General features: G+C 38.6%; 1 protein-coding gene across 3 annotated transcripts in view; it reads left to right on the top strand.

Annotated features, from left to right (window-relative positions):
* Nucleotides 1-17,785, top strand: part of GLIS3 (GLIS family zinc finger 3) — a 162,358-nt gene extending 144,573 nt beyond the window's left edge. For all 3 annotated transcript variants that reach the window (XM_003642989.6, XM_004949062.4, XM_040656276.2), the window contains exons 8-10: nucleotides 5,297-5,475; nucleotides 11,042-11,224; nucleotides 12,373-17,785. In XM_003642989.6, the coding sequence (XP_003643037.3) occupies nucleotides 5,297-5,475; nucleotides 11,042-11,224; nucleotides 12,373-12,509 (499 nt within the window). In that variant the 3' untranslated portion in view covers nucleotides 12,510-17,785. The remainder of the gene's footprint in view (nucleotides 1-5,296; nucleotides 5,476-11,041; nucleotides 11,225-12,372) is intronic.
* The last annotated feature ends 10,068 nt before the right edge of the window (nucleotides 17,786-27,853 follow it).

The following is a 27,853-nucleotide window of genomic DNA, read 5'->3' as shown; positions in this document are numbered from 1 at the left end:
GCCAAAATGTCAGCTAATTTGAGATGAAATTCCTAGCTGTATCAACTGTATAACATTATGGCATGCATTCCAGACAACTACAGCGCAGTAGGAAGCTAATATATCCAAATAAAAATCAGGTATACAATCAACCAGTTTCCAGAGGAGCGACCCAATGAACTGTGATTAAAAAATGTTAAATGAAAAATATGAGATCTGAAGAAATAAAAGACCAACGTTTTCAGCTGTAATACTCTATTTCCATTTTGGAAGCATACTGAAAGCTATTATAAGAATTGTTTATATGTAAAAATATCATACACTTTATTTTCCATTGTAAAGTCCAGACAAAAAAAAAACAAAACAAAACAAAACAAACAAACAAACAACAAAAAAAACACAGAGAAAGAATTAAGATAAAGAAGCAAAATTCACCATAGTTATATAATTCCTACCTCGAATAATACCACGGGTAGGACCCTGTGCAATATTCAAATATAGATTAATGATAAACTGTCTTCTCCTCTTTCCTTATTCATACATGAATGCAGTTACCTTTTTTTTTTTTTCAGTGTAATTTTTAACAAAGCATTTGTTGCCTAAGCAAAGAGAATATTCACTTGCCCTTCTTAACGTAGTTTCATATGCTGCTATAATTCCTGCAGAATTTATTCAAAACTGCACAGTAATTGAAATTAACCATTTTCCCTGCAAATGACTAAGTGGGAAAATAGAAATATAGAATTTAAATATGGAAGTAATAAGTATGGAATAGCAATATTTTCTTCAGTTTAGACAAATTCACTTTTCTTTTATAACTCCGAAACAGCACAAGTAGGGAAAGCAGGAATGTACAAAAAGTAGGGATATGAAACTGACATTGTTCCTGTCAAGTGTTCCTGTGGCCCAAATAATTGTTTGGTATTTGGATTCTTATAAGTAAATAAGTATAAGTAATGCCTCCTACTTATTTCCATGGAAATTATGGCAGATGCAAAGAACACAATAATTCTGTTTGACGGAGAAAATTTCAGCTACAAAATGTTCTTTTTCAACAGTTGCTACCATAAGCTGTGCATTTGTGCTAGCAGTGAAAAAGAACCTGCATGCCACACTCATAAAAATCTTCACCAGTGGAGGTGACCTGCTGTTGCTGTCACCACAGCTGAAACGCACCACCCACCACCTCACTGTGCTCACATCCACTGTTAGGTCTTCAGAAACATTCAGCTAGTGGAAGTTAGTAGGTGTAGTTTTCACCATGTGGAGGAATTCAGTGACAAAACTTCTCTCCATCCACACTTCCATGTCAGGAACCATTCTGTCAGACTGTCCCTCTGCTGCCATCTGTCACACAGCAACAAAATGTAATAGGATACTGGTGGGAAGGTTCAGTCTCAACTGCCGTACCTCCAACACCAACATAATAAAATAGGATGCATTACTTTTGGACCAGCCATTGTATATACAGATTTTGTTATTTAGCAGTACTGGTCAGGGATAAACAGAAAAAATATTCTACTCTAGCACTTACTGACTAGGGCTGGCCTAAGTGTAAATTACATACACAATCTGAGGAAGCTGTGGAAAGGTAAGGGAAGTGGAAAGTTTATTTTCAATGTTTAATGTGGTGGAGAAATACCTTTTGTATCTTACCAAGGATATGTATATGGTGTTCTTCACCCAGAACATCAAATGCCTTGACACTCATTGAGTAAAGAACTAGCACTGCTGAATTGGGCATCAGAGGGCTGCAGGGGCAATTTCTATAGCAGGAGAAAACACAGAGGGTGTGAGGGAAGACCTTTTGTGTGGGCCACCTCCTCTGGTGCAGATTTTTACAAGTGAGGCATGCAGGCTTTTGTTCATCACTGGCAAAAATGTGTAGCAAATGGCAACTACATTGAAAAATTGTTTTGTAGCTGAAAAGTTTTCTCTATCAAATAGTGTTATTGTGCTCTTGTATCTGTTGTAGTTTCTGTGGATATAAATAGGAGGCATTACTTTCAGAGTGACCTACATATACATCATTTTAACTAGTCTCATCTAAGTAGGTACAATTTAGAAACTTTCATTTCTCTTGCTTACTGTCTAATCTAGTCATTACCTGGCAGGACACATTTTTTCTAGCAAGCCCTGGAAAGGAAGAAGCTACTTGATAGCTCCCAAAACAGTCCTCCTGTGACTTTACATCCAGCAAGCATAAGTGAGGGCATCCTTCTGCAAATCTGGCTGGTTCCTGACCACATGGGCTGCAGCACTTGGCAACAATACTGATGTCAATTTCCTAGTGGTTATAAACCAGTCCTTATTGTCCAGAAGCAAAATTAAATTTGCAGTTCCCCCAGTAACACACTGTGGTCTGTTTGGGAACAAATCTGGACTGAGACAAGTCCAAGTTTCTCATTTGTTGGGCAGAGGGGAAGTATAAGTAGATAACTATAGTCACCCATATGAGTAAGCCAGGAATTCATGAAGTGATTCATAAATCATTATAAAGACCACTAGAGTCTACTGAAAAAGAGTCCTGTCTTGCTGTACAAAGTAGTGCACTGTCATTGGGAGGTTCTTTTAGGTGTTAAATCAAATGTGAAAATTTTAAAACTATGCTTTTCACTTTGAGTTTTGAAAAGGACTTTTTGCCTGTTGCTGGCAGCTGCTTAAAACCATTTTAAAGAAATCAGTTTTCACAAACAAATTGTGAAAACACCGAGGATCATATCCAATGATTTTTTTCAAATAACCATAGTAATAAAAACTTACTGTACATTGTTCTTTATCTATGACAACATTTGACATACCTTCTGTGGAGCTGCTGTACTCATTCCAGTCCTTTCTCGTGGAGACCATTAGCTGTGGCACTTTTTTAAAACCTTCTTGATATTTTCACACCATAAAACAACTCGGTTATCTTTTTCTGAAAATCATTTTCTAGTATTGTTGTGAAACACATCATTCTTTATTTTCTTCCTCCCTAGTATGTCTCTAAGTGTATACTGCATCAGTAATTTGGAACAAAGAAATGTCTGGTGCATTAAAGATTCAGCAACTCTGTGCTGACACATTTCCTCCAACTAAATAGTAGCTTATGTGTTTTTTGAAGCTAATAGCAAATCAGCACAGAGTCCATCCAAGGTGCAGCTAATGTATCTAAAAATTCAGTTCTCAAAGAAAATTGAATGGGCAGTTGACCACACAAAATTTTTGACATTTGCTATACTTCAAATGTACGTTATGTATCTACCAGAAATGTAATAAATGTAATAAATAGGTTTTAGATAAGGTCAAAATCACACAAATGATGTGTGGCAGAAACTGAGCTGTAACTTAAAATATTTCAATTGTCTCGGATTTAGTTGTGCTTATCTGTACAATGACCCTTTCCAAAGGTGTTCTGTAGTGCTTCTACTGGACTTGCATCATCTGTTGTACTCAGGGTGAATGTACAGCTTCCTTAGACCTCTACAGGAAAAATATTCTTTATTACAAGAGGAAAGAGAATGTTATGTAGTGTACTGAAATCTAGTCTTTGGAGAACAGGGATCAGACTGATACTTTAGGATCCTTTCAGGCTGTGTTAACTGCAAGCATCAGTCTTTCATATCAGCAGCCACCGAGCATACATGCCACAGGGAAGAGTGGGTGAGTGCTTTTGCTCAGCATAGCTGGCAGCCTACTTCTGGGAGCAGAGTGGTTGTTCTGCAGTAGGAATGCCACGTCAGTATTCATTCATCCTCTTGCAGGAATATTTTATTAGCCTTCCCAGCTTTCATCTCATGAATCAGAAAGTGACACCGAGCCATTCCTGAGCCCAGGCTGAGCTTTGGTTTACTGATTTGATCCCATTGGTCTAATGTGTAGTTTGGCCATGTGGGGTAGTGACCCCAGTTCTTGTAACCACAGCCTTCCCTCTTCAAAAATGACTGCCACCTGTTTGTAATGTGCTTTTGGATAAGCAATTTAAAGGACATATAAATTAAAAAAAAAATACAATGTCCATAAAATCTGCCTGCTTAGCAGAGTGTCTCCTTGAAGTAACAATAGTGACAGAGCTGTGTATAATAAGCAGTTGAAATGATGAACCTCTGCAGTGGCTGCACCATCAGTCTCATTTTAAACCTTTCTCTTCCTCTGCCAGGCTTATAAGTTTACACTTTGAGTCCAGATCAACATTTTGATGTCATCTCAACTAGAAGAAATTTAACACTTGCCTTCATATACATTATACTGCCTTCAGATTATTTTCAGATTGTTTCAGGCAACATATATAGAACAGGGATTTCTGGAGCTCAAAACTTGAACCTGCTGTTCATCTACTCACAGTATCCATTCACCAGAACAGATCACTTCCTTCCCGGGAGGAAGGACAAGTGTTTATTGATGTATATAGCTGGCACAGAGTCTTACTATGACACAGCCTGCAATGCCTTAAAAATAAGGTCCCCCATGAGGTTTTTTCTACTGTTATGATTTAAAACCTACCTACAGCAGTTAAAACGAGATTTCCAATGCAAGGCAAAAATTCAGTGTTTTCATTTCAGAATCATCAAAGCTAATGATACGTCACCAGAAAGCTTGGCAGAAAAGGACCCGAGAGACCTGGTAGACATCAAGTTGAACATGAACTAACAATATGTCCATGCCACAAAGAAAGCAAATAATATCCTGAGCTTCATTATATTGCTTTGAAGGAGGTGACTGTTTCCCTCTGCTCAGCACTAGAGAGGCCACATGAGTTCTGCATCCAGTTCTGGTCTTCTCATTAAAAGAGAGACATAGACATATTGGAGTAAGTCCAACAATGGGCATAAAGATGATGAAGGGACCAGAGCATCTCTCCTATGAGGCAAGTCTGAGAGAGCTGGGACTGTTCAGCCTGGAGATGAGGGGACTCCGAGGAAGGATGCTGAGAGGATGGAGCTAGGATCATTTCAGTGGTACCTAGTGCCGGGACAAGTGGAAATGGGCACAAAATTTAATACAGGAGGTTCTCTCTGAATATCAGGGAACATTTCTTTACTGTGCTGAAGATCAACCACTGGCACAGGCACGACCATGGGCATCCTGTTCTAGGTATCCCAACTTGAGCTGGGGGGTTGACCAGAGGACCTCCAGAAATCCCTTCCAACATCAACCATTCTGTGATTCTGTGATTTGAAAATATATCTTCTCCATATTTGGGCTGTACACGGTTCTTTTAGATTTTGCATCTGCAAACTGCTAAGCATTATAGTGATCTGAGTAAAACAGAAAATATCTTCAATGCCTACCTTAATGTTTCAGCATTCTATAGGTTCATCTGTTTCTGAACTCCTAGGTTTGTTGCTCTGACTTCTTCTCCTCAACACATCAGCCCCCAAAGAATTTCAGTTCCTCCTCCCATGATGCAGAGACAGACTCCACAGCCTCCTCATCTTCAGCAGCCTGCTGGAATGCACCTAAAGACATATGAATCAGCATCAAATCCTTTTCAGCCAAATAGTCTCCACATCCAAGGTAAGAAAGAAGCTTCATCATTGAAGTTAGTTGTTTGTCACTGCTGCTTGGCTTCAAATAAAGTGTTTCAAGTACTGATGCTGGTATTTCAGGGGCCTTTTCCTTCTGAAAGATATAGTCTTCTGGGACCTTGCCTTCAGGATTTCTTGAAATTCATAGTTTAGCTAATGTTTATGCATCTTATTATGGAGTGACAAGTTTTGCTTCAGATTGATTTTCAATCTGTTATTGAAATAGAACTGCAAGTAATTAATTATGTGTTGGCCTCCAATTTTAATTTAATATTGTTATGCTTCTTATCACTCCTAACTTTTCTCACAAAGTGTTACCAGGTTTTCAAGCAGTGGAATATTTTTATCCCTTGCAATTGTGTAAACTTCTTCTTTCATTAGCATACATGTCTCACAGAGTTGTGTTCCCACTTGCACTATGTAAACAGTTTCTACAAAACTTCTTTCTCTCTGTTTGATCAGTCAACTACAGACTTACATAGCCATGAAGAAAATTAACAGCAGCTGAAATCAATATAAGGTTGTTTTTCAATTTTTTTTTTAATCTGGTACAAAGCCTGAATGGTAATTAACCTTAGCATTTCAGAAATGTGTTGACAGAAGTACCGCTGTTGCCTTTCAACTGTTTAAATATATGTTTGTCATATTAACATACACAAGGTGCATTTTTCCTCATATTGCATTTTGATAGTCTTTGGGATTCTGCTTCTTGATCAAGCTTCCTGAGAATTATCACAGTAGATATCATAAGAAACATACTTGGAAAAAAAAAAAAAAAAAAGAGGCTTATTTCATTTATTTGCTTTCCATGATGTAAGCAGTCTCTCTAGAGATAGCAATGAAGTAGGATCCCAAGGTACTTCACAGAATTCATGAGTGAGAGTGAGGGGAAAAAGGAATGTGCCAGTCTTGTTTTATTGTTATTGTAGTAGACCACATACATATTTGTGAATTAAGATGATGGCTAGTGCTGGCAAAATAATGAAAGAAAGAAAAAAAAAAACTCTTGCAAAATATTCAGTGCAATATAAGCTGACATTTCTTTAAAAAATCGTTAGCTGATATGAGTTAGCTATAATAGAGTGGCTATATGGGCAGCTATACTAGTAAGTTATTTTTTCATTAGCAATAGTCAGATTTAAATAAATAGAAACATTTCTAGCTTTCCAAATTTGCAAGTCCATCTGGCAATACAATGTGTGATATGTCTGTATTGCTCTTCCCTGTCATTCTTTTTCCTTTAGTTCTTTACATTCTCATACTACCAAATGATTACTTGATATTTGTGTAATTAACCTAGTGAACGATGTAGAATTGAGCTGCAAAGAAATACCATTTTGAAGCAATTCAGGCAAAGACAACTCGAAAGAATTCTCACTCACAATGTATATTTATTAATGGCAATTGTAATTATTTCCTTAAGAAAATATCTGAGAGAGCTTTGTAATGCCAAGCAGAGAGATGACAGAAACAGATGTCAGTCAGAAACTTCCTACCTTATGGAAATGATAATCATGGCAGTCACAGCCTGTGACATATCTGTAATTAAATCTCTGTCCCCTTTCAGTGAGATCAGGACTCTATCATAAACTTATATGGACCAGGATTTCAACAGTGAATTTAAGATGGGCTACGTACTTTTGATTTTCAGATGTTCAGCATCATTCAGGGCAAGGCTTTGCATATGATAAACAACAAGAGCTTCTTGCTTTTAGATGAGATTCTTGTAATATACAGCAATTTCATTAAATTTAGAAGTGTTTAATTTCCCTCAGGAAATAATATTATCATAGCAGAAAAATTATTGTTCATTCTGTGTCATGACTTCTTTGATCTTGGGGATAGTGTATGCATTCAGAGAAATGTGATTGATGTAACCTTGTGTGTATGTTGTTCATGTGTGTGTTTTAATTAGTTTAGTAATGAATAAGTGATAAAATTCAGAGTTACAATCCTGAGAAAGTTTGTTCAGTTTCTGGAAGTTTATCACCCAGTCCATTTCCGTTTTCTGTTTTTCCACAAGTGTGTGAAAATGTAGGAAACTGTTGCCACAGGTAGTTCTCTAACAGGTAATCTCAAAAGAAGGGTCAGGTATGGTCAGGGTCTAGGGCCTGAATTTTTTATGGCTTCATGTTATCCTGCATCATGCAGCTGGTGCAGTTAATTTGGATATAGCACCATGTGAACCAAGTCAAAAGGTCCTGAGATCATAAGATTTTGCTGTGTCATATGTGGATTGTAGTTCAAAGAGCTCTGCATTGTGACCTGATTCACTGCAGAAATGGAGAAAGACATTTCGAAAAGTGCTGAGTAACTGACTGAAAGAAAATGATGTCCCTTCTTCTGATTCTTCTTGTTTATGACTGCCTGTTTTATCAGATGGATATCTATGACACTGAATTCCAAAAAGAAAATGAATTTTTCTGTGCTTTTCAATTCTAAAGAAAAATAGATGGAGACTTGGTTTATCAGTTAATGAAACAGTTTTATGCACTTCCCTAGTCCTCTCTGCACCATGGTGGTTACATGCTAATGGGTCAAAGCTTCTCAGAGTTTTCTAGACAATATTCTTTTGCTGGAGTAGAGAATGAGCAGACGTAGAGGATGTGACTCACAGTAGCTCAACCCCAAGGTAAGTAGTTTTTCTGCCAGGCTTCAGCTAGTAATAGCCAAAGTTATTGCCAGATTGTTCTGCATCGGGAACAGGATGCTGTGAGAAAGGCACAAAAAGAGAATGAGTACACAGCAGTGTGAAAGGACATTTCAGCATGTGTCTTGAGGGGTCTTGCCAGCTGGCTCAGACCATCAGATTGAAATAATTGTTACTGGTAACTTGTCTGACTCAACAGTAAACTTTCAGAGTGTGTCCTCTTGCTGGTTGAGAGAAAAGTTGACTTTAAAAGCTTTTTTTTTTATTATTTTTTTTTAAAGGACACAAAAGCTGTCAATAGCTATGTAATTTATAAGTCAATTTTTAGATGGCAATTGTTTTTTTGTTTGTTTGTTTGTTTTCTTTTATTTTGCTTCAAATGCTTCTTAAATGTCAGAATTGAACATTTAAGAATTGAAAAGGTTGTAAATACCTAACATGTTTTACAGTATGACTCAGTTTTGTTCCAGTTAAACTTTAAAAGAAAAAAAAAAATTAAACTGTCATCTTAGAGCTATCACTGCCAAGTGCCTACAGCCCCTGAGAAGGACAATGAAAGCTGCAAGCATTCAGCCTCTCTAAAATGAGCAGAACCTGTGACCTCATGCCTACTGAACACATTTGCAGGTTGCTTTTGAAGATGAACCCCTCTTCTTATTATTTTCTTCTTTACCTCTTTTGTATAAAGGCAAAGTATTATTGTCTCTGTGTTTTTCCATGAAACTGCTCTGCCCAAACCCTTGCTCTATAGGTGTAAGTTAGACATTTTTCTCACATTGTGCACCAAGAACTGTCTTTCAAGACTACAGCTTAAAACACAAGGACTGTATTTCACTCAACATTGTTACCTAGACCTCTCTGTAAGTTCTGAGTTCCTGTGCATAGGTTCAGGCTGTCTTTTCCTGGCCATGATACTGCCTGATCCTGATGCCCTGAAATAGTGAATAGTGAATAGTTTTTTGTCTCAGTTCATGCATATGTTATACATGCCAATATTTTTTTGCTTCCTTGTAGGAGACCACAAAAATATAGTCTCAAAGGAAAAATGATTTGAGTAATAAAACTCCTAAGCCATCCTTCCTCTCATATGGCAGAGAATCAGTAATATTACATAAAGCTGATATAGATTAGTTTGCTTAGCAATAAAGATTATTACGTTAGTTTAAGAACCAATATTATTAGTTTAGCAAAAGGAATTCATAAGTGATAGTTCTAAAACTTTCCATTTCATCTTTACTAGTTGAACAATCTTGTTTTTCCTCAATAATTTTGCACTGGGGACATAATATAATATTTTTATCTTCTGTCTCAATGATTTTGCCTCACGAGAAGTGCTGAAGTCACAATAGAATACTTTTGTCTTTTGCCTCAAAACATGCAAGGACATTTTCCTTGGGTTCTACATACACTGTTTTTAAGAAGTGTCCCACTATGGCCTAATAAGCAATGGAAATCTTCCAAACTGAGGAAAAGTGAATGAAAGTTAGTCAAAGGTTTCAGTGATGAAGCTGATGGTGAAAGAAGGGGAAGAAGTGGGTGGGCACTCGACCATCCTAAATACCACTGAGCACGCCCAAAGGGACATTAGCACATATCTACAAGATGTTGAAAAAGAGTGAATATGTATACTAAAGTACTGCATGTGTATGTCTTAACTGTATAAACATAGAACCTGAACTCTGAGAGTGCACGCTTGCTTGTAAAGTTGTCTGGTATGCATCATGAGGAATAAAGGAGTGCCTCTTTCTAACACCACATTGGAGATAGAGGGTTTTCTTCCCAGATTTCGGATGACAAAGTGGTACAGCATGTTTCACACTGCAACCTTTTTACTTTCCCATCCATATTATCTACAATTTGCCTTATCTGTACATAGACACAGCGCAGCTTTACTGAACAGCAGTTATGGCACCCAGTCCAGCAGAATTTTGTGAACTGCTCTGTGATCATTGTGAGTTTCTAAGCATAGTATACCTCTGTAAAGGGATATGAGGTTGGAAGGTTTGTTTGTGTCAGGGTGTGGAAGTGCACAGACACAAAATTATGATTTTTAAAGTATGCTTTATTCTTAAGTCTTTATTCTTAAGAAGTTGATGCTCCATTTCTCATCAGTAGCAATGAACAAATGAGCTGACGGTGTCACAAGGTACTTAAACATATCCCTCTTAAATATCATCAGTATGTTGTGAATCCATTATTCAAGCTTCCATAAAAGGATCTTCTCTGCTTTCTACTTACAGTCATCTATCTTCTGGAATAGCTCCCTGACGTTTTCTCTACTCTTACAGAGTACCCAAAGGCCTTTTGTCATATTCTATTGAAGAGCAAGAGAGACTCTAATCCTGTGCATACAAACAGCAGGCCCCATGGATCATTAGTTAGCAGCCTTTTAGAGTGTCTCACGTGTCCTCACTATCAGCCAGCTGTCTGAACATCAGTGGTAGATCCTCAAGATTTGATTCATTTTTTCAATTTTTCAGCAAGACTGAATCTGCTTTTTTTATTCACACCTTACTTGAGTAATCTTCCATTAAATTAAATTAACTCTTTTTTTAGATTCTTCAGGCAGTAGCCAAGTGCAAGCTCTGGACATTACCAGTTTAGACAGCAGAAATACAAAGTTAAAGAAATCCTGTGAAAAATCTTATCTAGTCAGTCAGTGCTCTCAGAAATCATGTCAAGACCAGAAAGTCTATGAAACAAAATGCATTAGGAATTAATAGTAACTGGAGGAAGTCTTGGGGAGCATCATTAGAAAGCTGCTTTGCCACAGGAAAATAACTGAAATCTTGGTGCTACTGCAGTGAGGATTTCTCCATTCATTTCTCATGGTCAACATTACATGTGCTATCATTTATTATCTCTATCCAGGTATTTTTCTGACCACTTTTTTTCATTCTTCTAGGTTTTTATGGACAGCTTCAGACTTTCTGCCCTTCGCATTATCCTGACACTCAGAAGAACGTACAACACAATGTTTCTTGCAGTATGGTTCCTCCCTTTGAAGACTGTTTATTTCCTGCATCAGTGGGTCAGGCAGGACTTGGTGTCTTTCATCGAACTTTTTCAGCTCACTCTGGTATTGCAGGTAAATGTCAGCTGGGGACTTTCTGAATGGTTGTGTACAGTTTCTGTACTTAGACATATTTGCTTCAGCTGTGAACGTGACTGGGAACAGTCATGACAGAGTTGACTCTGCTAAGAGAAGGTGGTTTTCAGACCTTTGTGGAGTGGTGGACATTGGAACAGTCACCATGTGTCACTGCAACATCTAGCATGCATGCAAACAGTGTGCTTTTGAGTGTTTCTCAGGGATATAATCTTCTCTGGTAGTCAGAGAGTCACTAGCTCGTATATTCATTTTGAGATACAATCCTTTGAGACTTATGAGACTTATGTGATATTTGTGCAGCCACGCTGGTCTGGTAGAAGAATTGCAGCAGGGACCTGAGATGACTTAAACCCTCAATTTTGCTTTCTGTTTTGAAATTCATTTAGTCACATTTCCATGACACTAAGTGCCTGAGTGCACATTTTTCTTTTCACACTTAATTTAGTCTTTTCTTAACTGAAAATGCCTAAGGGTCTTCTGTGCTGCTCTGGAGAGGAGAAAGTTACCTCTGTGCAGAGAATCAGCACAAGACAATGAATCTGGTCATAGGGCCTAATTGCAAATAATGCTGTCGTTTTTTCTTGTCTTTCCATACAGGATGATTTCACTTAATGGTTACTGCGCTTTGAAATCTCTTTTACATCTTATCCTTAAGTAGTGCAGTGAATAGCCAGTGCAGCCATGTCACTTCAGAGCAGAGTCTCACAGTATAAGAAGATGAAAATTTTTAAGCAGTTATTCCTCTGCTCACATCTGTCATATGCTGAAGTTAGTAACTTCTTTGCTAGGGGGCTGCTTTATGGCAGTTGAGTTATACAATACTTTATTGTCTCATATCATACACTGAGTATGGTGAGCATGAAGATTATGTTAAGAAGTATAGTAATTGAAGCATCCATTAAGTGGACAAATGTTAGCTGTGATAAAGTCTGCTGTAATTCAGATTTCATAGAACTTGCCTTGGTAAGCAGTAGGTTACATAACTATTAATTTTATACCTACATTGGCTTGCTTGTTGTTTGTCCATTTGGTTAGAAGCAATGTCCAGTTCTCTGCACAAATATTAGGGTATTCTCTGTGATACAGTTGTCTTAGTTAATGAATTATTTCTGTATTTTTTCCAGTTTATGATTTTCCAGCAGGGCCCACAGGTGTCTTTGGTGATTCGACTCACAGCATGCCAGAGGATAGCAGTTTCCTACAAATAAATGCAGTGGATCATTGTCCTACTCAGCTTTCTTCTGTCTACACTGAAGGCTAAAATCATCCAACTCTAATGAGAACCTGATTCCCTTTCATATTGCCCTTTTGATTTTTCTCTACAAAATTTTTCTCTCTGTAAAAATGCTGTGTGTGAATATGGGTGGATAAACATACAAACTGGAGAGGAAAAAAGAAATCACCAAGCATTCATCCTGTAATCAGGCAGTCATCTGAGGAGAACATTTGGAGAAGGAAAATTTTGCCAAAACCTTAGCAATTGTTTATTTTCTTCTGTGGCACAGCAACTCCATTTTTTTGTTCTTTTTAACTTCTCAAAGGGAATTCAGAGACTGAATAAGAAAACTGTTGGCTATCTGAATAGTTGTAACCTTTGAGAAGTACACTTTAGAAAATTCCTTTAAAAAACAAACAAACAAACAAACAAACACAGAGAAAAAAAAGAAAAGAAGAAGAAGAAGTAAAACCAGACTATACTGCAGACATTTCAAAGATACACAACTTTTGGAAGAGTGTTTGTATACGGTGCTTCTGAAGATAAAAATACACCAACAGAAAAAGGGAGAGAAACTGGACATACATCCTGAAGGATGTCTCCAATTACCCACTGGAGGCATGTGTATATCTTCTTTCTGAGGCCAAAGAGCATTGGTTCTAGATTTCTTACAGGCCTTGGTTTAGGTGACTTTCCCATCCCTCTGTATTTAAACCGTATAGTGTGGCCATTGATATTTTTCCAACATTTCTTCTGACCTAGTTCTTTTTTGCAGTTTATAAGAATACCTAAATGCACTACGTGAGAAGGTACATGGACATAATCTTTATTTAGCACAACAGCTAGGAAAGAAGATTATGTTCTAACTTTTTGTTGATTTTAACTATGTTGTAGAGCTTTATTGCTGTATGTGCTGTAGTACTCTGTAGGAAAATTTAAAATACTTTTCCTTAAATTCCGTAGATTTAAAAGCAATCCATAACATTTCCAGAAAAACAAAAACAAAAACAAAACCCCCAAAAACCAAACAAATGAACAAAAAACCACAAAAAAACTACTCTTAAGTCTGCTATGTTCCCTGTGATTATTCAGAGATGTAAAACTGGACTTGTTGGATCTGTGTCTTCTACTCAGTGTCTGGCTCTGGTTCATGTATTTTGTACAATGTACAATAAGATTAGATTACCTGTGTAAGCCACAGGGGATGTGATAAAACCAGTATTTTGCAGTACAGATATGTCATCGCTGTGGTGATATATAGCTTGAGAGTAACTGTAATATCATGTAAGACTGAGCTTTTAGGATTATTAATCCACTTTCATCTATATTGTGGACTTACTGCATAGTATGCATCATAATACTCCTACAACCTGTTTTAATCTCTGAAAAAAAAATCAGAGATTCTTACACACTGACTAGATGGTAACTATCCTTCTGAAATCACTCAGCAGTTAAAAAAAGATTGTTTATGCACAATTTTTCTTATCCTGAGAAGCTTTTCAGAGTTGCTGAATGCAGTTTGTGTCAAATTCCTTATTTAACTTGCTGTTCTTTTTCATAGGTGAATTTATGTGCAGACATTTACAAACACTGGTAATCTTCTGAGGACTGTATTCCTGAATTATATTCTTACATACAAGCATATGTGCTTCTGTATTTTATTAAGAGATTTTCATTCAATATATGCAAAGTAGCTATGAATAAACCATGTAGATAAATTATTTAAACCAAGAAGTAAAATTGAGGCTTAAATACAGAGAATTCCCTAGTAAATTCTTCCCTTTTTTATTCTGTTTCTCACATTACATGTAAATATGTCACTCTGCTTCAGTTTGAATTAGTAGGTCTTGTTGTTACCATGTTGGGTTAATGTTGTTACCATATTGGGTTCTCATTGGGTTAAATGACATCAGGCTTCTATACACAGGTACAAGATTACGGGGAACAACAGGCCTCTTAGCCCAACTTCAGTACTGGGGAAAGTTATGGAGCAGATTATCTTGAGTGCATCACACAGCATGTGTGGGACAACCAGGGGATGAGGCCCAGCCAGCATGGGTTCATGAAAGGCAGATCTTGCTTGACCAGCCTGATCACCTTGTATGACCAAGTAACCTGCCTCCTGGATGAGGGAAAAGCTGTGGATGTAATCTACTTAGTCTTTAGTAAAACCTTTGACCCTACCTCCCACAGTATTCTCATGGAGAAGCTGGCAGCCCAGGATCTCAGGAGTACAGCTGTCAATGGCTTAGTCAGGTGTACTCTTTGCAGGGTAAAGAACTGGGCTGGGCCTAGAGAGTGATGGTGAATGGAGTTAAATCCAGCTGGCGACATGTCATTAGTAGTGTTCGCTATGGGTTGGTATTGTAGCCAACCCTGTCTAATACCTTTATTGGTGATCTGGACAATTTGAATGTACCTTCACTAATTTTGCAGATGACACCAAGTTGAGAGGAAACATTGGTCTGCCTGAGTGAATGGCCCTAGAGAGGGATCTGGACGGGCTGGATTGCTGCAACAACCCCAAGCAACACAACAGGCCTGGGTTGTAGTGCCTGGAAAACTGTGCAGAGGAAAAGGATCTGGGGGTATTAGTAGACTGGTGAGGCCGCAGCTCTAGTACTGTGTTCAGTTTTGGGCCCTCACTACAAGAAAGGCATTGAAGCCTGGAGCATTTACAGAGACGGGCGACACAGCTGGTGAAAGGTCTGGAGCACAACTCTTACAGGGAGCAGCTGAGGGAACTGGAATTCTTCAATCTGGAGAAGAGGAGGATCAGGGGGACCTTGTATTACTCTCTACAGTTCTCTAAAAGGAAGTTGTGGTGAGGTGGGAGTCGATCTCTTCTTCCTGCTAACGGTGATAAGACTAGACATAATGGCCTGAAGTTTCATCAGAAGAGGTTCAGGTTGGATACTGTGGAACATTTCTTCTCTGAAAGAGTGGTTAAACATTGGAACAGGGTGCCCAGGGAAATGGTGGAGTCACCATCCCTGGAGGTGTTCAAGAAAAGTGAGGATGGACTGATAGAGATTTAGTGGGCATAGTATTGATGGGTTGACAGCTGGAATAGATGATCTTTGAAGTCTTTTTGAACCTTAATGATTCCAAAACTCTAAGATACACGGGGAAAAAAAAGACAGCTCATTTGCATTACTGTATCATCAGACCTTTTTAGTAAAGCTTTAATTTTGTGCTGTCTTAAAGCCTACTCTGTGATCTCTGCACACAAGTAATTTGGTTCAGCAGGAGTAACTATGGTTGCCGAACACTTCAAGTTTGTAGGACTACATTTGTTTCTTCCAAAGTCAATAGGAGCATAATTGGGCCCAGTGTATACAGATGCATGTATATGTAAATTTATACTTTCATATATGTAGAAATGCTTTAAGATTCTCTTAACCACATGGCTATCCAGAATTTGTCAGTTGCTGTGTACAGTACTGAAGTATTGCTACTGACCACCTTGATTATTAACACTTCTGAAATATTTCTTCTGGTATCCGATTGCACGAGCTGTACAGTAGAGAGGGCTTTCAAGTTATGGGTGGTCCTGATCAAAGGGAAAGCAGGAAGACATAATTCAAAAAGGGTGTGATTTTCATATTCATCAATTACATGTGAAAAAGGAAACTTTCGTAAATCATTCATTCATTCTTTCATAAGAACGGATATATAACTTGTATATATAGACATTTATAATGCACAGCTTTCTGTGATCCTTAGTCTTAAAAAGGACCTGTACAATCCAATTAAGCACATAACTGTGGGTTACTGGTCTATAAAATGGTATGCCTTTGTTTACTTATGTGTCATAGACAAGGGGGATTCTTAATGATTATTTCATCATTCTTTTTCCAGTCAGGCTCAGTTTGGAAGACTAATATATTACCGAGCACAACTGTAATAAAAAAGAAAAAAAAAAAAAAAAAACATTTTTTATCTGATGTATTTTGAATATTGAAGTAGGATTTTGTGTTTATCATGTTATAAAAAAAAAAAAAAAATGGTGCTTGTGAAAATACATAGTGTAATGCCAGTTACTGACTTACCTGCAAATACTTGTGCCTCAGTGATTTTTGTGTTATTTTTCTAGTTGCTGGATAATGTTAATTTTCAAAAGGGATTCATATCTAAAAGATGAAATTATTTTAGACTGTGGACATTAAACAATATTATAATGAAATTATTTACAATCATTCTTTCATACACTTCTTTGTTTTTAGATTCATTGCATTAGAAATGGGTCTACACTGGATCTGAAAATTCAGAGAGCACATTGGGTATTTGTGTGAGTGTTTGAGTGCATGGAAGTGCATGTATTTGAATCTCCTTCTCTATGTATATATATACATATGTTTATACATGCGTACACATAGGTGTTGTTGTTTACTAGTACTGGATGTTGAAGTACTTCATTCCAGACACAATTTGTCAAATTATATTGTATTTTCAACTTTCTCTGAAGATATGTGAATATAAAAATTACATTTTAACTGTTTATTCTCTTTTCCTTGTGTAATTTTATAGCAAAGTTTTTCAAATAGCACTCTTTGTTGTTTGTGTGAAATTTTTATATGTTTTCCATTTTTTAGGATCAGGTAAAGGTAAAGTCAACAACTTAAAATTAGCTGGATGAGATTTTATTTAAGAAAAAAAGTCCTTCTATTCTGTACAGAAAGCAGCATCTTGTGTATTGTTTTTTACACAAAGCACTATGGTGAGAAGAGAAAGTTGGAATAAATTTTTCAATATATTTATCCATATTTACATATACAGATATGAAGTCCATTTGACATACTATATGTCTGGCTGATATTTGTTCAAAAGTCATATCTGTCATATACCATGAAAAATAAATGTTTAAAAGAATTAATTACACTTTTTTTCTCTATTAATATGTGTAAATTTTGTGATTTGTTAGTTATTTTTCATATAATCATAAGTTATTTTATCCTATTTCATATTTTTTTTAATGTAAAAGGTAAAAAGAAGGGTGTATGGACACAATACAAAATAAAACTGAAAATATATCTCAATGATATGTTTATTAGAATGACTTATTTTGAGATGCCCTGAAGAAGACTGCTGTAGTCATTGTCCTTCACTAGTATTTGTGTGCATTAGAATAATTAGGAACAGATGGAAAATGTATATATATATATCTCAAAGATTTCTTCTAAATAATACTTGGGCAAGAGTTTTAAGACTGGATTTAACTGTAGTTACAGTGAGGCTAGAGATTTAGAGAGACAAGTGTATTCCTCTGTATATTTACACCCCTTATGGAGGCACAAATAAAATAGGAACATTTAATTCCATTTTTGTGCAGTGATAATTTTTATTGTTTTCTTTTTTAACATAGCTTTCCAATCAAACTTTATCAAACACGATTTTGTTTTTCTGTTTGGCTACAGCAGTGTTTCTAACATACACTAGCAATTGAGAAGTTGTTTCAGAGCATCTAATTTGAGGAAAAGGCTTTTTTTTTTTTTTTTTACTATGCATTAGGGAAAATGCTGACAAAAGATAGATACTGAAGTTGATGTATGCTAATGTCTACTCTGTCCAAAATACATTCTGAAAATCCAGTGTGCTTATGAAGACACAGATTGTCTCTTACCATATACATAAATTAGACTAGAAATCTAAGAAGAAAAAGAAAACTCATAAATTATTCTGATGCAAATATACTTAAATTTTTAAAGAAGATTGAAGTGGCAGTAACAGTGAAAGATGGGGCAAGGAACAGTCAAACACTTTTCTAAAAATGGGGAGAAAAGTATGTTTTTGCAGCCCTTTGAAAGTAAAGATCAAAGTTGATTTTTTACTAGAATTACTAGCAAGATCGGCTCTGAGTCAACCATGAACAGATCCAAAACTAGTAAGCCCACATTCGCTGACTGATATGTGTGTGACTTTAGGAGTGGTTTACCACAAATTATCTCTGCCCAGGGAATTCTCACACTGCATCTTAGTTTAATGTAGGAAGCTTGTCCCATGGCTTAGAAAATGCCGTGAGCTACCCTGAAGAACTGTGATTTGCTGGATTTTATGTTTTACCATTCATTTTTTCTCCTTGGTAGAAACAGCCCATAAAATGAGAAGTATACCAGTTCTGTACACAGTGTGTTGTAACATGAAATACCTCAAAGCCATGTACTTTTCTCGGATTGATTGCCTGTACTGGGTCATTTTTTCATGATGCCCTGCAGCCTCTCCTATGGCAAAATAGAACAGCATAATAGAGAAACTAGATGACAACTAACTTCCTGCAGAGCTCATCATTTCTGAATGCAAGTAGGCTAAATTTATTATTCTATGAAGTATGGGTGTTTCTTTTTTCAGTCCTATCTTTTTAGTGAAAACCCTATTTGAAACATGAGAATTTGTCATGAGACAGAAATTGTTCATACAATTATTAATTACAGTTACAGGAGTTCTCCCATGCACAAGTGCCAGAGCTGCAATCTATTCCTGTATTCATAACTAACATGTCCTGATGAAAAGTAGTTTAATAAAGCTCCATTTGCTATGCAACTAGGTCCTAAGAAAAAAAACAAGCAAACAAACCCAACGTTCTAAGCTTATTCTTATTTACTATGTCTAATTAAATGTGTCTTGTATTTGAAGTTAGAGTGACTACTTCTATATGAAAACACAGCATTCATTTTCCTAGGCTATGATCCTCAAGCAAATCAGGAAAATGGTGTGATACTTCTTCATATCCTGAGTCAGTAAGGATCTTACTGTTTCCTACCCTGATCACTTTACCACTTAAAATATCATCAAATGCATCTTGAAGTACCTGCTTTATAAAAGCATTTTAAAACCATATCCATTAACCATTGTAAATAAGCCTGCTCAAGAAGCAGCATAAAAAAGTTTCTCGCATAATCAGCAGTCTTAAAGTGGGCAGTTTATATAAGACTTTGTATCTTCACTCACTGAAATTTAAAGCTGCAGGGAATAGAATGATAATAGTCCTATAGAATGAAAAATGCTAGATTTTTAAGATTTCTGTGTCTTCTTCCAAAAGGCTAATTTATATTTTGGGTCTGTCTTCCCTGAAAGTACAATGCTTTCATTTAGAAGGAAGGTATGAAAAATCATTCTACCACATCTTCCCATGCCGTTAATAGATTTACAGCCAAAGTAAATTTACCCGGCAGTCAGTATCATTAATTATTCACAAATGACCTGGGCTAGTTCAGTGGACTGTAACAAAGAATGCCTTTCTGTGTCTAGTTAAAAGTTCCTACATACCTTTGTTATAACTAGAAAATACAAACCTCATGCATGGTTGCAACTAGATACACAGGATAAAGCATTACCTCTAGGTAGACAGATGGAAATGTAACTATTTCCTCAATATCATACATTTTTTCTTTCCACCAAAAATGTACTTGAACCTGCCCATCAGTGGGCCCCTGCAGGCATGACTACACATGTAAATCACCCAACTTCAGCTATTCTGGCTATGGGACCAGTGAAATTGATTAAGCTGGGGGAAATAGAGGTGACCTGGCCTTCTCATTTCCCTTAATATCCTCTGAAAATATCAGCATAAATCTGTTGGGGAAAAAGAAAAAAAAAATAGAGTAGAATAGAAAAGAGAAAGGAGAAAGGGAAAGAGGAAGAATGGAGAAGAATAAACAAACAAAAACAAAACACCAAACCCCTCAAAAATACATTAAAAAAAAAAAACCTACTAGAATGTGACTGACATATTTACGATCATGACAAGACTGAAAGCACTGTTATTTCACTTGCTAGCCCTCCACTCTGTAGTGCACAGGTTTAGTTCTGCCATAGCTATCTGCAGTTGAAGGGAGGGAATACTGTGTTTTAATGCAAATTAAATTAATCTTGCCTGAGTGATGATCCTTGGCAAAAGTGAGTTAAAGTAGTAACAATGGGATAGCTTTTTCTTCAGGGAATACTGTTAGATGGCACTGTGATAGCACTAAACCTTTACTCATGGTTGGTTTGATTTTTATCCTGTGAGGAGTCAAAAAAATCCTTTCGAGTGGGAGTTTTTACCCTAGCAATTTCAAATCTTTCAAAACTGCATTCTGCCAGACACATATTTTTCAGTCCTTCTCCAGAGGCCAAGGAAAGAATGTCAAGCTTCAATTTCAGTTTTCTTTTTTGTTGCTACATTGAGACAGTCAAGAAGAGCATTACATATAGTGGTGATCTTATGGTCTTGGTACATATTTAATAGAAACTATATTAAAATTATTAAATTCATTTTAGAGAATCTGCTGAAATATAATCTGAACAATATCAGTAATTTCTACTGTAATTTCTCTAACCAAACCTGAACCAACGTTTGCAAAAAAGTCAGATTACCTCAGAAATGGAAATGCTGTTGATACCAGAAAAAAAAGGGTAGACCTGCAATCCAGTGCTACTCTTAATTATTTTTACATTTTTTTCTGCTATTTACAGTTGGTATTAGATACTCTGCAGAAACTATTAGATGCAGAATTTGCACTGGAAGTTGGGCTTTACAGCTTGGTAGGACTTCCTCATAGAAACAAACTGTTATACATATTCCTGAGTAAACATACCTTGGATGAAGGGGGGAGATCAGATGATTTTAGCTTCATAATTCTTCGTTTTATTATCAAATCTTCATTAAACAAAGGGACATATAGGAGTAAGTTGAGGGAAGACTAATTGGCCTAATCTCTTTCCCATGCTTTACTGATGGAGCTGTGAAGTCTTTCACTAAATGAAGTATAGACATATGCAAGGCTGTTGTTCTGTTGCTCAAGTCAATATGCACGGTGAAGTCTGTTAGCTGAGAAACAAAGATCCTTGGTTGAAATTATGACTAAATGGGAAGGGGAAGGGGGAGGGGGGGGGAGGGGGAGGGGGAGAGAGAGGGGGAGGGGGAGGGGAGGGGAAGGGAGGGGAGGGGAGTTGAGGGGAGGGGAGTTGAGGGGAGGGGAGGGAAGGAAAGGGAAGGGAAGGGAAGGGAAGGGAAGGGAAGGGAAGGGAAGGGAAGGGAAGGGAAGGGAAGGGAAGGGAAGGGAAGGGAAGGGAAGGGAAGGGAAGGGAAGGGAAGGGAAGGGAAGGGAAGGGAAGGGAAGGGAAGGGAAGGGAAGGGAAGGGAAGGGAAGGGAAGGGAAGGGAAGGGAAGGGAAGGGAAGGGAAGGGAAGGGAAGGGAAGGGAAGGGAAGGGAAGGGAAGGGAAGGGAAGGGAAGGGAAGGGAAGGGAAGGGAAGGGAAGGGAAGGGAGGAGGAGGGGAAGGGAGGAGGAGGGGAAGGGGAAGGGGAAGGGGAAGGGGAAGGGGAAGGGGAAGGGGAAGGGGAAGGGGAAGGGGAAGGGGAAGGGGAAGGGGAAGGGGAAGGGGAAGGGGAAGGGGAAGGGGAAGGGGAAGGGGAAGGGAACCCTCTGTAGGGTCTCACTACCCTCAAGCAGATCGACACTTCCAGCCAGCTTGGTGTCATCTGCAAAATTACTGAGGGTGCACTCAATGCCCTCATCCAGGTCATCAATAAAGATATTAAAGAGGACAGGCCCCAGCACCAACCCCTGGGGAACACCACTTGTGACTGGTCGCCAGCTGGATTTAACTCCATTCACCACCACTCTCTGGGCCCGGCCCTCCAGCCAGTTCCTTACCCAGCCAAGAGTGTATCTGTCCAAGCCACGGACTGCCAGCTTCTGCAGGAGAATACTGTGGGAGGCAGTGTCAAAGGCTTCGTTGAAGTCTAGGTAGACTACATCAACAGTCTTTCCCTCATCCACCAGACAGGTCACAGAAGGAGATCAGGTTGGTCAAGCAGGACCTGCCCTTCGTGAACCCATGCTGGCTAGGCCTGATCCCCCGGTTGTCCTGCACGTGCTGCATGATCTCCCTCAAGACAATCTGCTCCATAATCTTCCCTGGCACCGAGGTCAGGCTAACAGGCCTGTAGTTCCCCGGATCCTCCCTGCAGCCCTTCTTGTAGATGGGCTTCCTAAAATCTATGGAGAGATTGTGATGCTGTGAGTGGAAAGTAAAAACTGTGGCTTGCTATGCTGTGTAGGAGGCATCACTGTTCTTGTAAACACAATTGTTGTAATCACAAACTCCTTTAAAAAATCAAGGGGCAATCAAAGGACACAACAGATCTAGAGTCTAGTTCACCACTTGAAAAGAGTCATGAACATTCAGCCTGGAATTAAAGGGCTCTAATAACTAGGTGTCAGTTGGAAGCAGAATTGTAATTATTTCAAGCTAGCAGAAAAAGGGAATTGATTATAAACAAGTGAAATTAGCTTTAAATGTTAATTCAAAAGGCTCACAAGTGTGACTTCTTTAGGACAAACGACTAAGAATAAAAACATTCTTAGTACAATATATGTACCTATATGCCTACAATACCTACGTGGTATGTATGTACAGACACACATGAAGGACACAGGTTGATAAAAGCTTTCTTCTTTTCAAAACTCTCAAGATTCTTCCCTAAAAGAAGAGGAGAATACAAAGTTAAACTTCATTTGGAATTGTAGTTTCCAGCAATATCTGTAAGAAAATTATATAGGTTTTGCAACAATCAATCCATTGCAAACATCAGCAAAGACACAAACTATTAGTACTTATTGGAAGATAAAGGCTGTTTCTAATCTGGAAGATCCTCCAGTGGTGGTTTGTTGCCTTCTCAGTTTGTCTTAGTCACAGTGATTAGCTCACAATGCCTGGGAGCCTTGTTCCAGCTTGATCTAAGCCCTTAATAAATTCTCAATGGCACTGTACCATACGTACCCATTCGCAGCAAGTTACCATGGACACTATTATTTTGGCAAGGCAGAGTAGTATATTTTCTCTTCTCTGACTTAACCGACTTAACAAATTATACTACAAATGAGAGCTCTGCATTCTCTGGTACCAGTTCCTTCATTCCTCCCCATTCTTTGTCTCACATTTCTGGAGAGCCAGTGCCAGGTACAGAGCCTTCCTTGGTGCGCTGTGACAGTTATTTAATACACTGAGATTCACTGTGAAACTCACTCTTCATGGGAAACAGGGAAAACCTCACCCCACAGTCAGGAAGAATGTCATTCTCTCTTCCAGTTTTTTGCTGGAGTGCAGGGTAATGGAAGTCTATAAAAACATAGCAAAAAACTTAATTCAGGCCCATTTGTACTGAAATGAACCAGGAGTGATTATGCTGAGATCCGTATGGAAAGAGTCTGGCACAAGCGTGAATATCATGTCAATCCTAATAAGTGTCACAGTAAAAGCTCATCTAAATTTAATATTCTTGTGCTTGGGTGAAAAGAAGAGAAAAAGTGAGTAATCTAGTCTTATCCCTCTGAATGCTGCTGCCTACTACACTACATGGGAGACTACAAAATGTTGGACTTAATCCTATAGCCTTACCTCATGCTGCAGGCATTTAACAAAGGCAGTATTACTGAGTGCTGAGTTTCAACTAATTATCAGAAGTGAGTGAGAGAAAAAGAGCACCTGACATGATGCCATGTTAATAATCCACCCAGACATCTAGGACAACATAAGATTTTGGTGCAACAGAATTTCATGCTCTCTCATAATAAACTGTTATTTCTTCAGGAAAAGAGACAAAGCACTTGATGGAAAGTGACAGCTAATAACTGTGTTAGAAGTGTATCACCTGTTTGTACATCATTTAACCTGTGTAAGTGTGTGATGCCCTATTGCTGCGGAGTTGTATTTTAAAATGCAAGAGTCAGAAGGTTCTTTGCTTCACTGAATCTCCTGAGAGTCTCTAGTAATTAATTCTGGAAAATGTACCCAGGAATTCCAAACATGCATCTTTGTATGATGACAAAATGTAACAGGGTGCAAGGGCATTCCAGAAACAGCAGGGTGAAAAATGATGCCAGACCACACCTTTCCAAGAGGACACATTCTAAGTGAATTCTTTGCATAGCTTAGAAGTGATGTCCTCCCAAAATATATGTATACCATAGCTTGAAAAATGCTTGAGAAGCAGAATCAAGTTATGCACCACATCTGAGTAAAAGCAAAGTTGATTTCCATTTGTGATTCTGCACTTAGTATGTTGGGACACATTTTCAAGACATATTGTCCAGATTATGTTCTAGATTGTCCTTACACAAGGTCAATCAGTATCAAGCAGCTCTAAAAGTAATGAAATCAAATTTCACTAGCAGCTCACACTACTACAAGTTTAGAAGCTGAAGGAAACTGTGATGCTGGTAGGCACATCAGTAATTTACCTTCAGTGAAGGTAAATGAGCTCACATGAAGAAACAGAATCACAGAATGATTGAGTAACCTCTGGAGGTTATTTGTTCCAACTCTCATGCTCAAACAAGGACTTCTAGAGAAGTGGTGTCCTGGACATGGGCACCTCAATACAGAAAGGACATTGAGGTACTGGAGCAGGTCCAAAGAAGGACAACAAGGCTTGTGAAGGGTTTGGAGAATATGCCCTACGAGGAGAGACTGAAGGAACTGGAGCTGTTTAGTTTGGGGAAGAGGAGGCTGAGGGGAGACGTTATTGCTCTCTTCAATTACCTGAAAGGTGACTGTAGTGAGAACAGGCCGATCTCTTCTCACTGGTGACAGGTGACAGTATGAGGGGAAATGGCCTCAAGTTGTGCCAGGGGAGGTTTAGGTTGGATATTAGGAAAAACTTTGTTACAGAAAGGATTGTTAAGCACTGGAATAGGCTCGCCAGGGAGGTGGTTGAGTCACCATCCCTGGATGTGTTTAAAAACCGTTTGGCTGTGGTGCTCAGGGACAAGATTTAGCGGAGGGTTGTTGAGTTAGGGTAGTATGGTTAGGTTGCAGTTGGACTTGGTGATCTTTAAGGTCTTTTCCAACCTGAGAAATTCTGTGATTCTACGATTCTAAGACTATGTCCAGATGGCTTTTGAACAGAGAACCATAGAAAAGTTTGAGTTGCAAGGGTCCTTAAAGATCATTTAATTCCAACCTCCCAACTGTGGGAGAGAGAGAAACACTGCTGTTAACCTCCCTTTAGAAGTGATAGAGGTAACCACAAGAAAAAGAGATACCATCCAAAGATGGTGTTAGATGGTGTTAATCCATTCTAGAGGCTTTATATTGCAGCCTAAAGAGAATGGCAGCAAGTTTTATGCATGCTGCAGTAAAAAGAGCAAGGGATGTAGCAAGAATGTACTGAATATTTTGTTACATCCTTTGCTGTGTACATATGGTATTTTATCTTCTACATAGTAACATCAGTGCAATTCACAGCTGTGTAAGCAATTATCATTGACACCTATGGGACAGTAAACTTTGGGAATTGTAGAATCACACAATGAAAGGGAACATTAAGTTCAACCACCTGCTAACACAGGTTCCCTACAAGAGGACACACAGGTAGGCATTCAGGCAGGTCTTGAATATCTGCAGAGAAGAGTATTCCACAATCTTTCTGAGCAATTACACAGGATTGGGTACCAATACTAAAAATAATAGGATAGCGGCTGCCCATTACTGTGGAGGTTTTAAAATATTCTTGGGAAAGTCAGGAAAGGCCTCTCTTCATCACGTTTTGAACTCCAGGGTTAATCTTTGTTCCATAACACAGCTTTAAAAACCCACAACAGTGAGAACAGAAGGTCCCTCTGAACCAATACTGGTCACTGAGTTATTTCAATAGCATCCTGAAAGTGAAAAATAAAATTAGCAACCAGCATGTTTTTAGTAGCATTTCAAGCATTTACTTGTTTTGCCATTCAAGGGATATTTTTGCTTTAAACAAAACAAACAGTGGATGAGGGCCATAACTGTTTCAGAGCAACAGTCTTAGTAATGTGGCAGCTGCACAAGAAGTGAACACATACAAATTCTTCAAAAATTCAATATTTTGCCAGCCCAAATAACCTTGCTGACTCATATGAGCGCAAGAAACAGTTCCGCAATTCCTGAAACTGTTAATGTGTCTCATCTAGTTGGTATGTGATCTTTTCTACATTTGCTGACTCTCAGTCTTGCATGCTGCTCAACAATACTAATCTTGTTTGCTGGCTTCTGCTCTTAATATTTAATAGCCCTGGTTTTGAACTAGCTTACCCTTTTTTTTTTTTTTTTTTTTTTTTTTTTTTTTTTAGGTATGTCATTATGTTTTTTGTTTATGTTCAAAAGAATTGTAGAATCTTAGAATCATAAAATCACAAGGTTGGAAACTTACAAGATCATCTAGTCCAGCAGTCCTCCCATTCCCTTTCTACCACAAGCTACTAAACCATATCTTGTAGCTCCTCATCCAGACACCTCTTGAACACTGACAGGGACAGCGACTCCACCACCTCTCTGGGCAGGCCGTTCCAGTGCCTGACTGCTCACTGAGAGAAAAAGCTTTTCCTTATGTCTAATCTATACCTCTTCTGGTGCAACTTGCAGCCATTTCCTCTGGTCCTGTTTGTTGTCTGGGAGAAGAGGCCAAAGCCCCCCCCCATCTCAATCTCCCTTCAGGAAGTTGTAGAGTGCAATGAGGTCTCCTCTGATCCTCCTCTACTCCAGACTGAACAATCCCAGCTCCCTCAGCTGCTCCTCATAAGACTCGTGCTCCAGACCCCTCACCAGTTTCACTGCCCTTCTCTGGACATGTTCCAGGGTCTCAATGTCTTTCTTGTAGTGAGGGGCCCAAAACTGAACACAGTACTCAAGGTGCAGCCTCACCAGTGCTGAGTACAGGGGGATGATTACCTCCCTGCTCCTGTTGGGAACACTATTTCTAATGCAGGCCAGGATGGCATTGGCCCTGTTGGCCACTTGGGCACACTGTCAGCTCATGTTCAGCCAAGCATCCACCAACACCCCCAGGTCCCTTTCCTCTTCACAGTCATCCAGCCACTCATCCCCAAGACTATAGCGCTGCATGGGGTTGTTGTGGCCAAAGTGCAGGACCCGACACTTGGCCTTGTTGAACCTCATCCCATTCACCTCGGCCTAGCAGTCCAGCTTATCTAGATCCCTCTGAAGGGCCTCCCTACCCTCAGGCAGATCAACACCACCTCCCAACTTGATGTCATCTGCAAACTTACTGAGGGTACACTCAATCCCTTCATCTAGGTCATCAATAAAGATATTAAACAAGATGGGCCCCAGTACCGACCCTGGGGGACACCACTTGAAATGGGTTGCCAGCTGGACTTAACTCCATTACCCACTACTCGTTGGGCACGGCCCTCTAGCCAGTTCCTTACCCAAAGAAGGGTATACCTGTCCAGGGCACAGGCAGTCAGTTTCCCCAGGAAAATACTGTGAGAGACCATGTCAAAGGCTTTGCTGAAGTCTAGGTAGATTACATCAACAGCCTTTCCCTCATCTACCAGTCTGGTCACCCAGTCGTAGAAGGAGATCATAGAATCATAGAATCATAGAATCGCTAAGGTTGGAAAAGAC

This window comes from Gallus gallus, chromosome Z (genome assembly GCF_016699485.2).
Source record: "Gallus gallus isolate bGalGal1 chromosome Z, bGalGal1.mat.broiler.GRCg7b, whole genome shotgun sequence".
NCBI lineage: Eukaryota > Metazoa > Chordata > Aves > Galliformes > Phasianidae > Gallus > Gallus gallus.
Note: the sequence above shows the minus strand (reverse complement) of the source record. Positions and strands in the feature narration are given on the sequence as shown.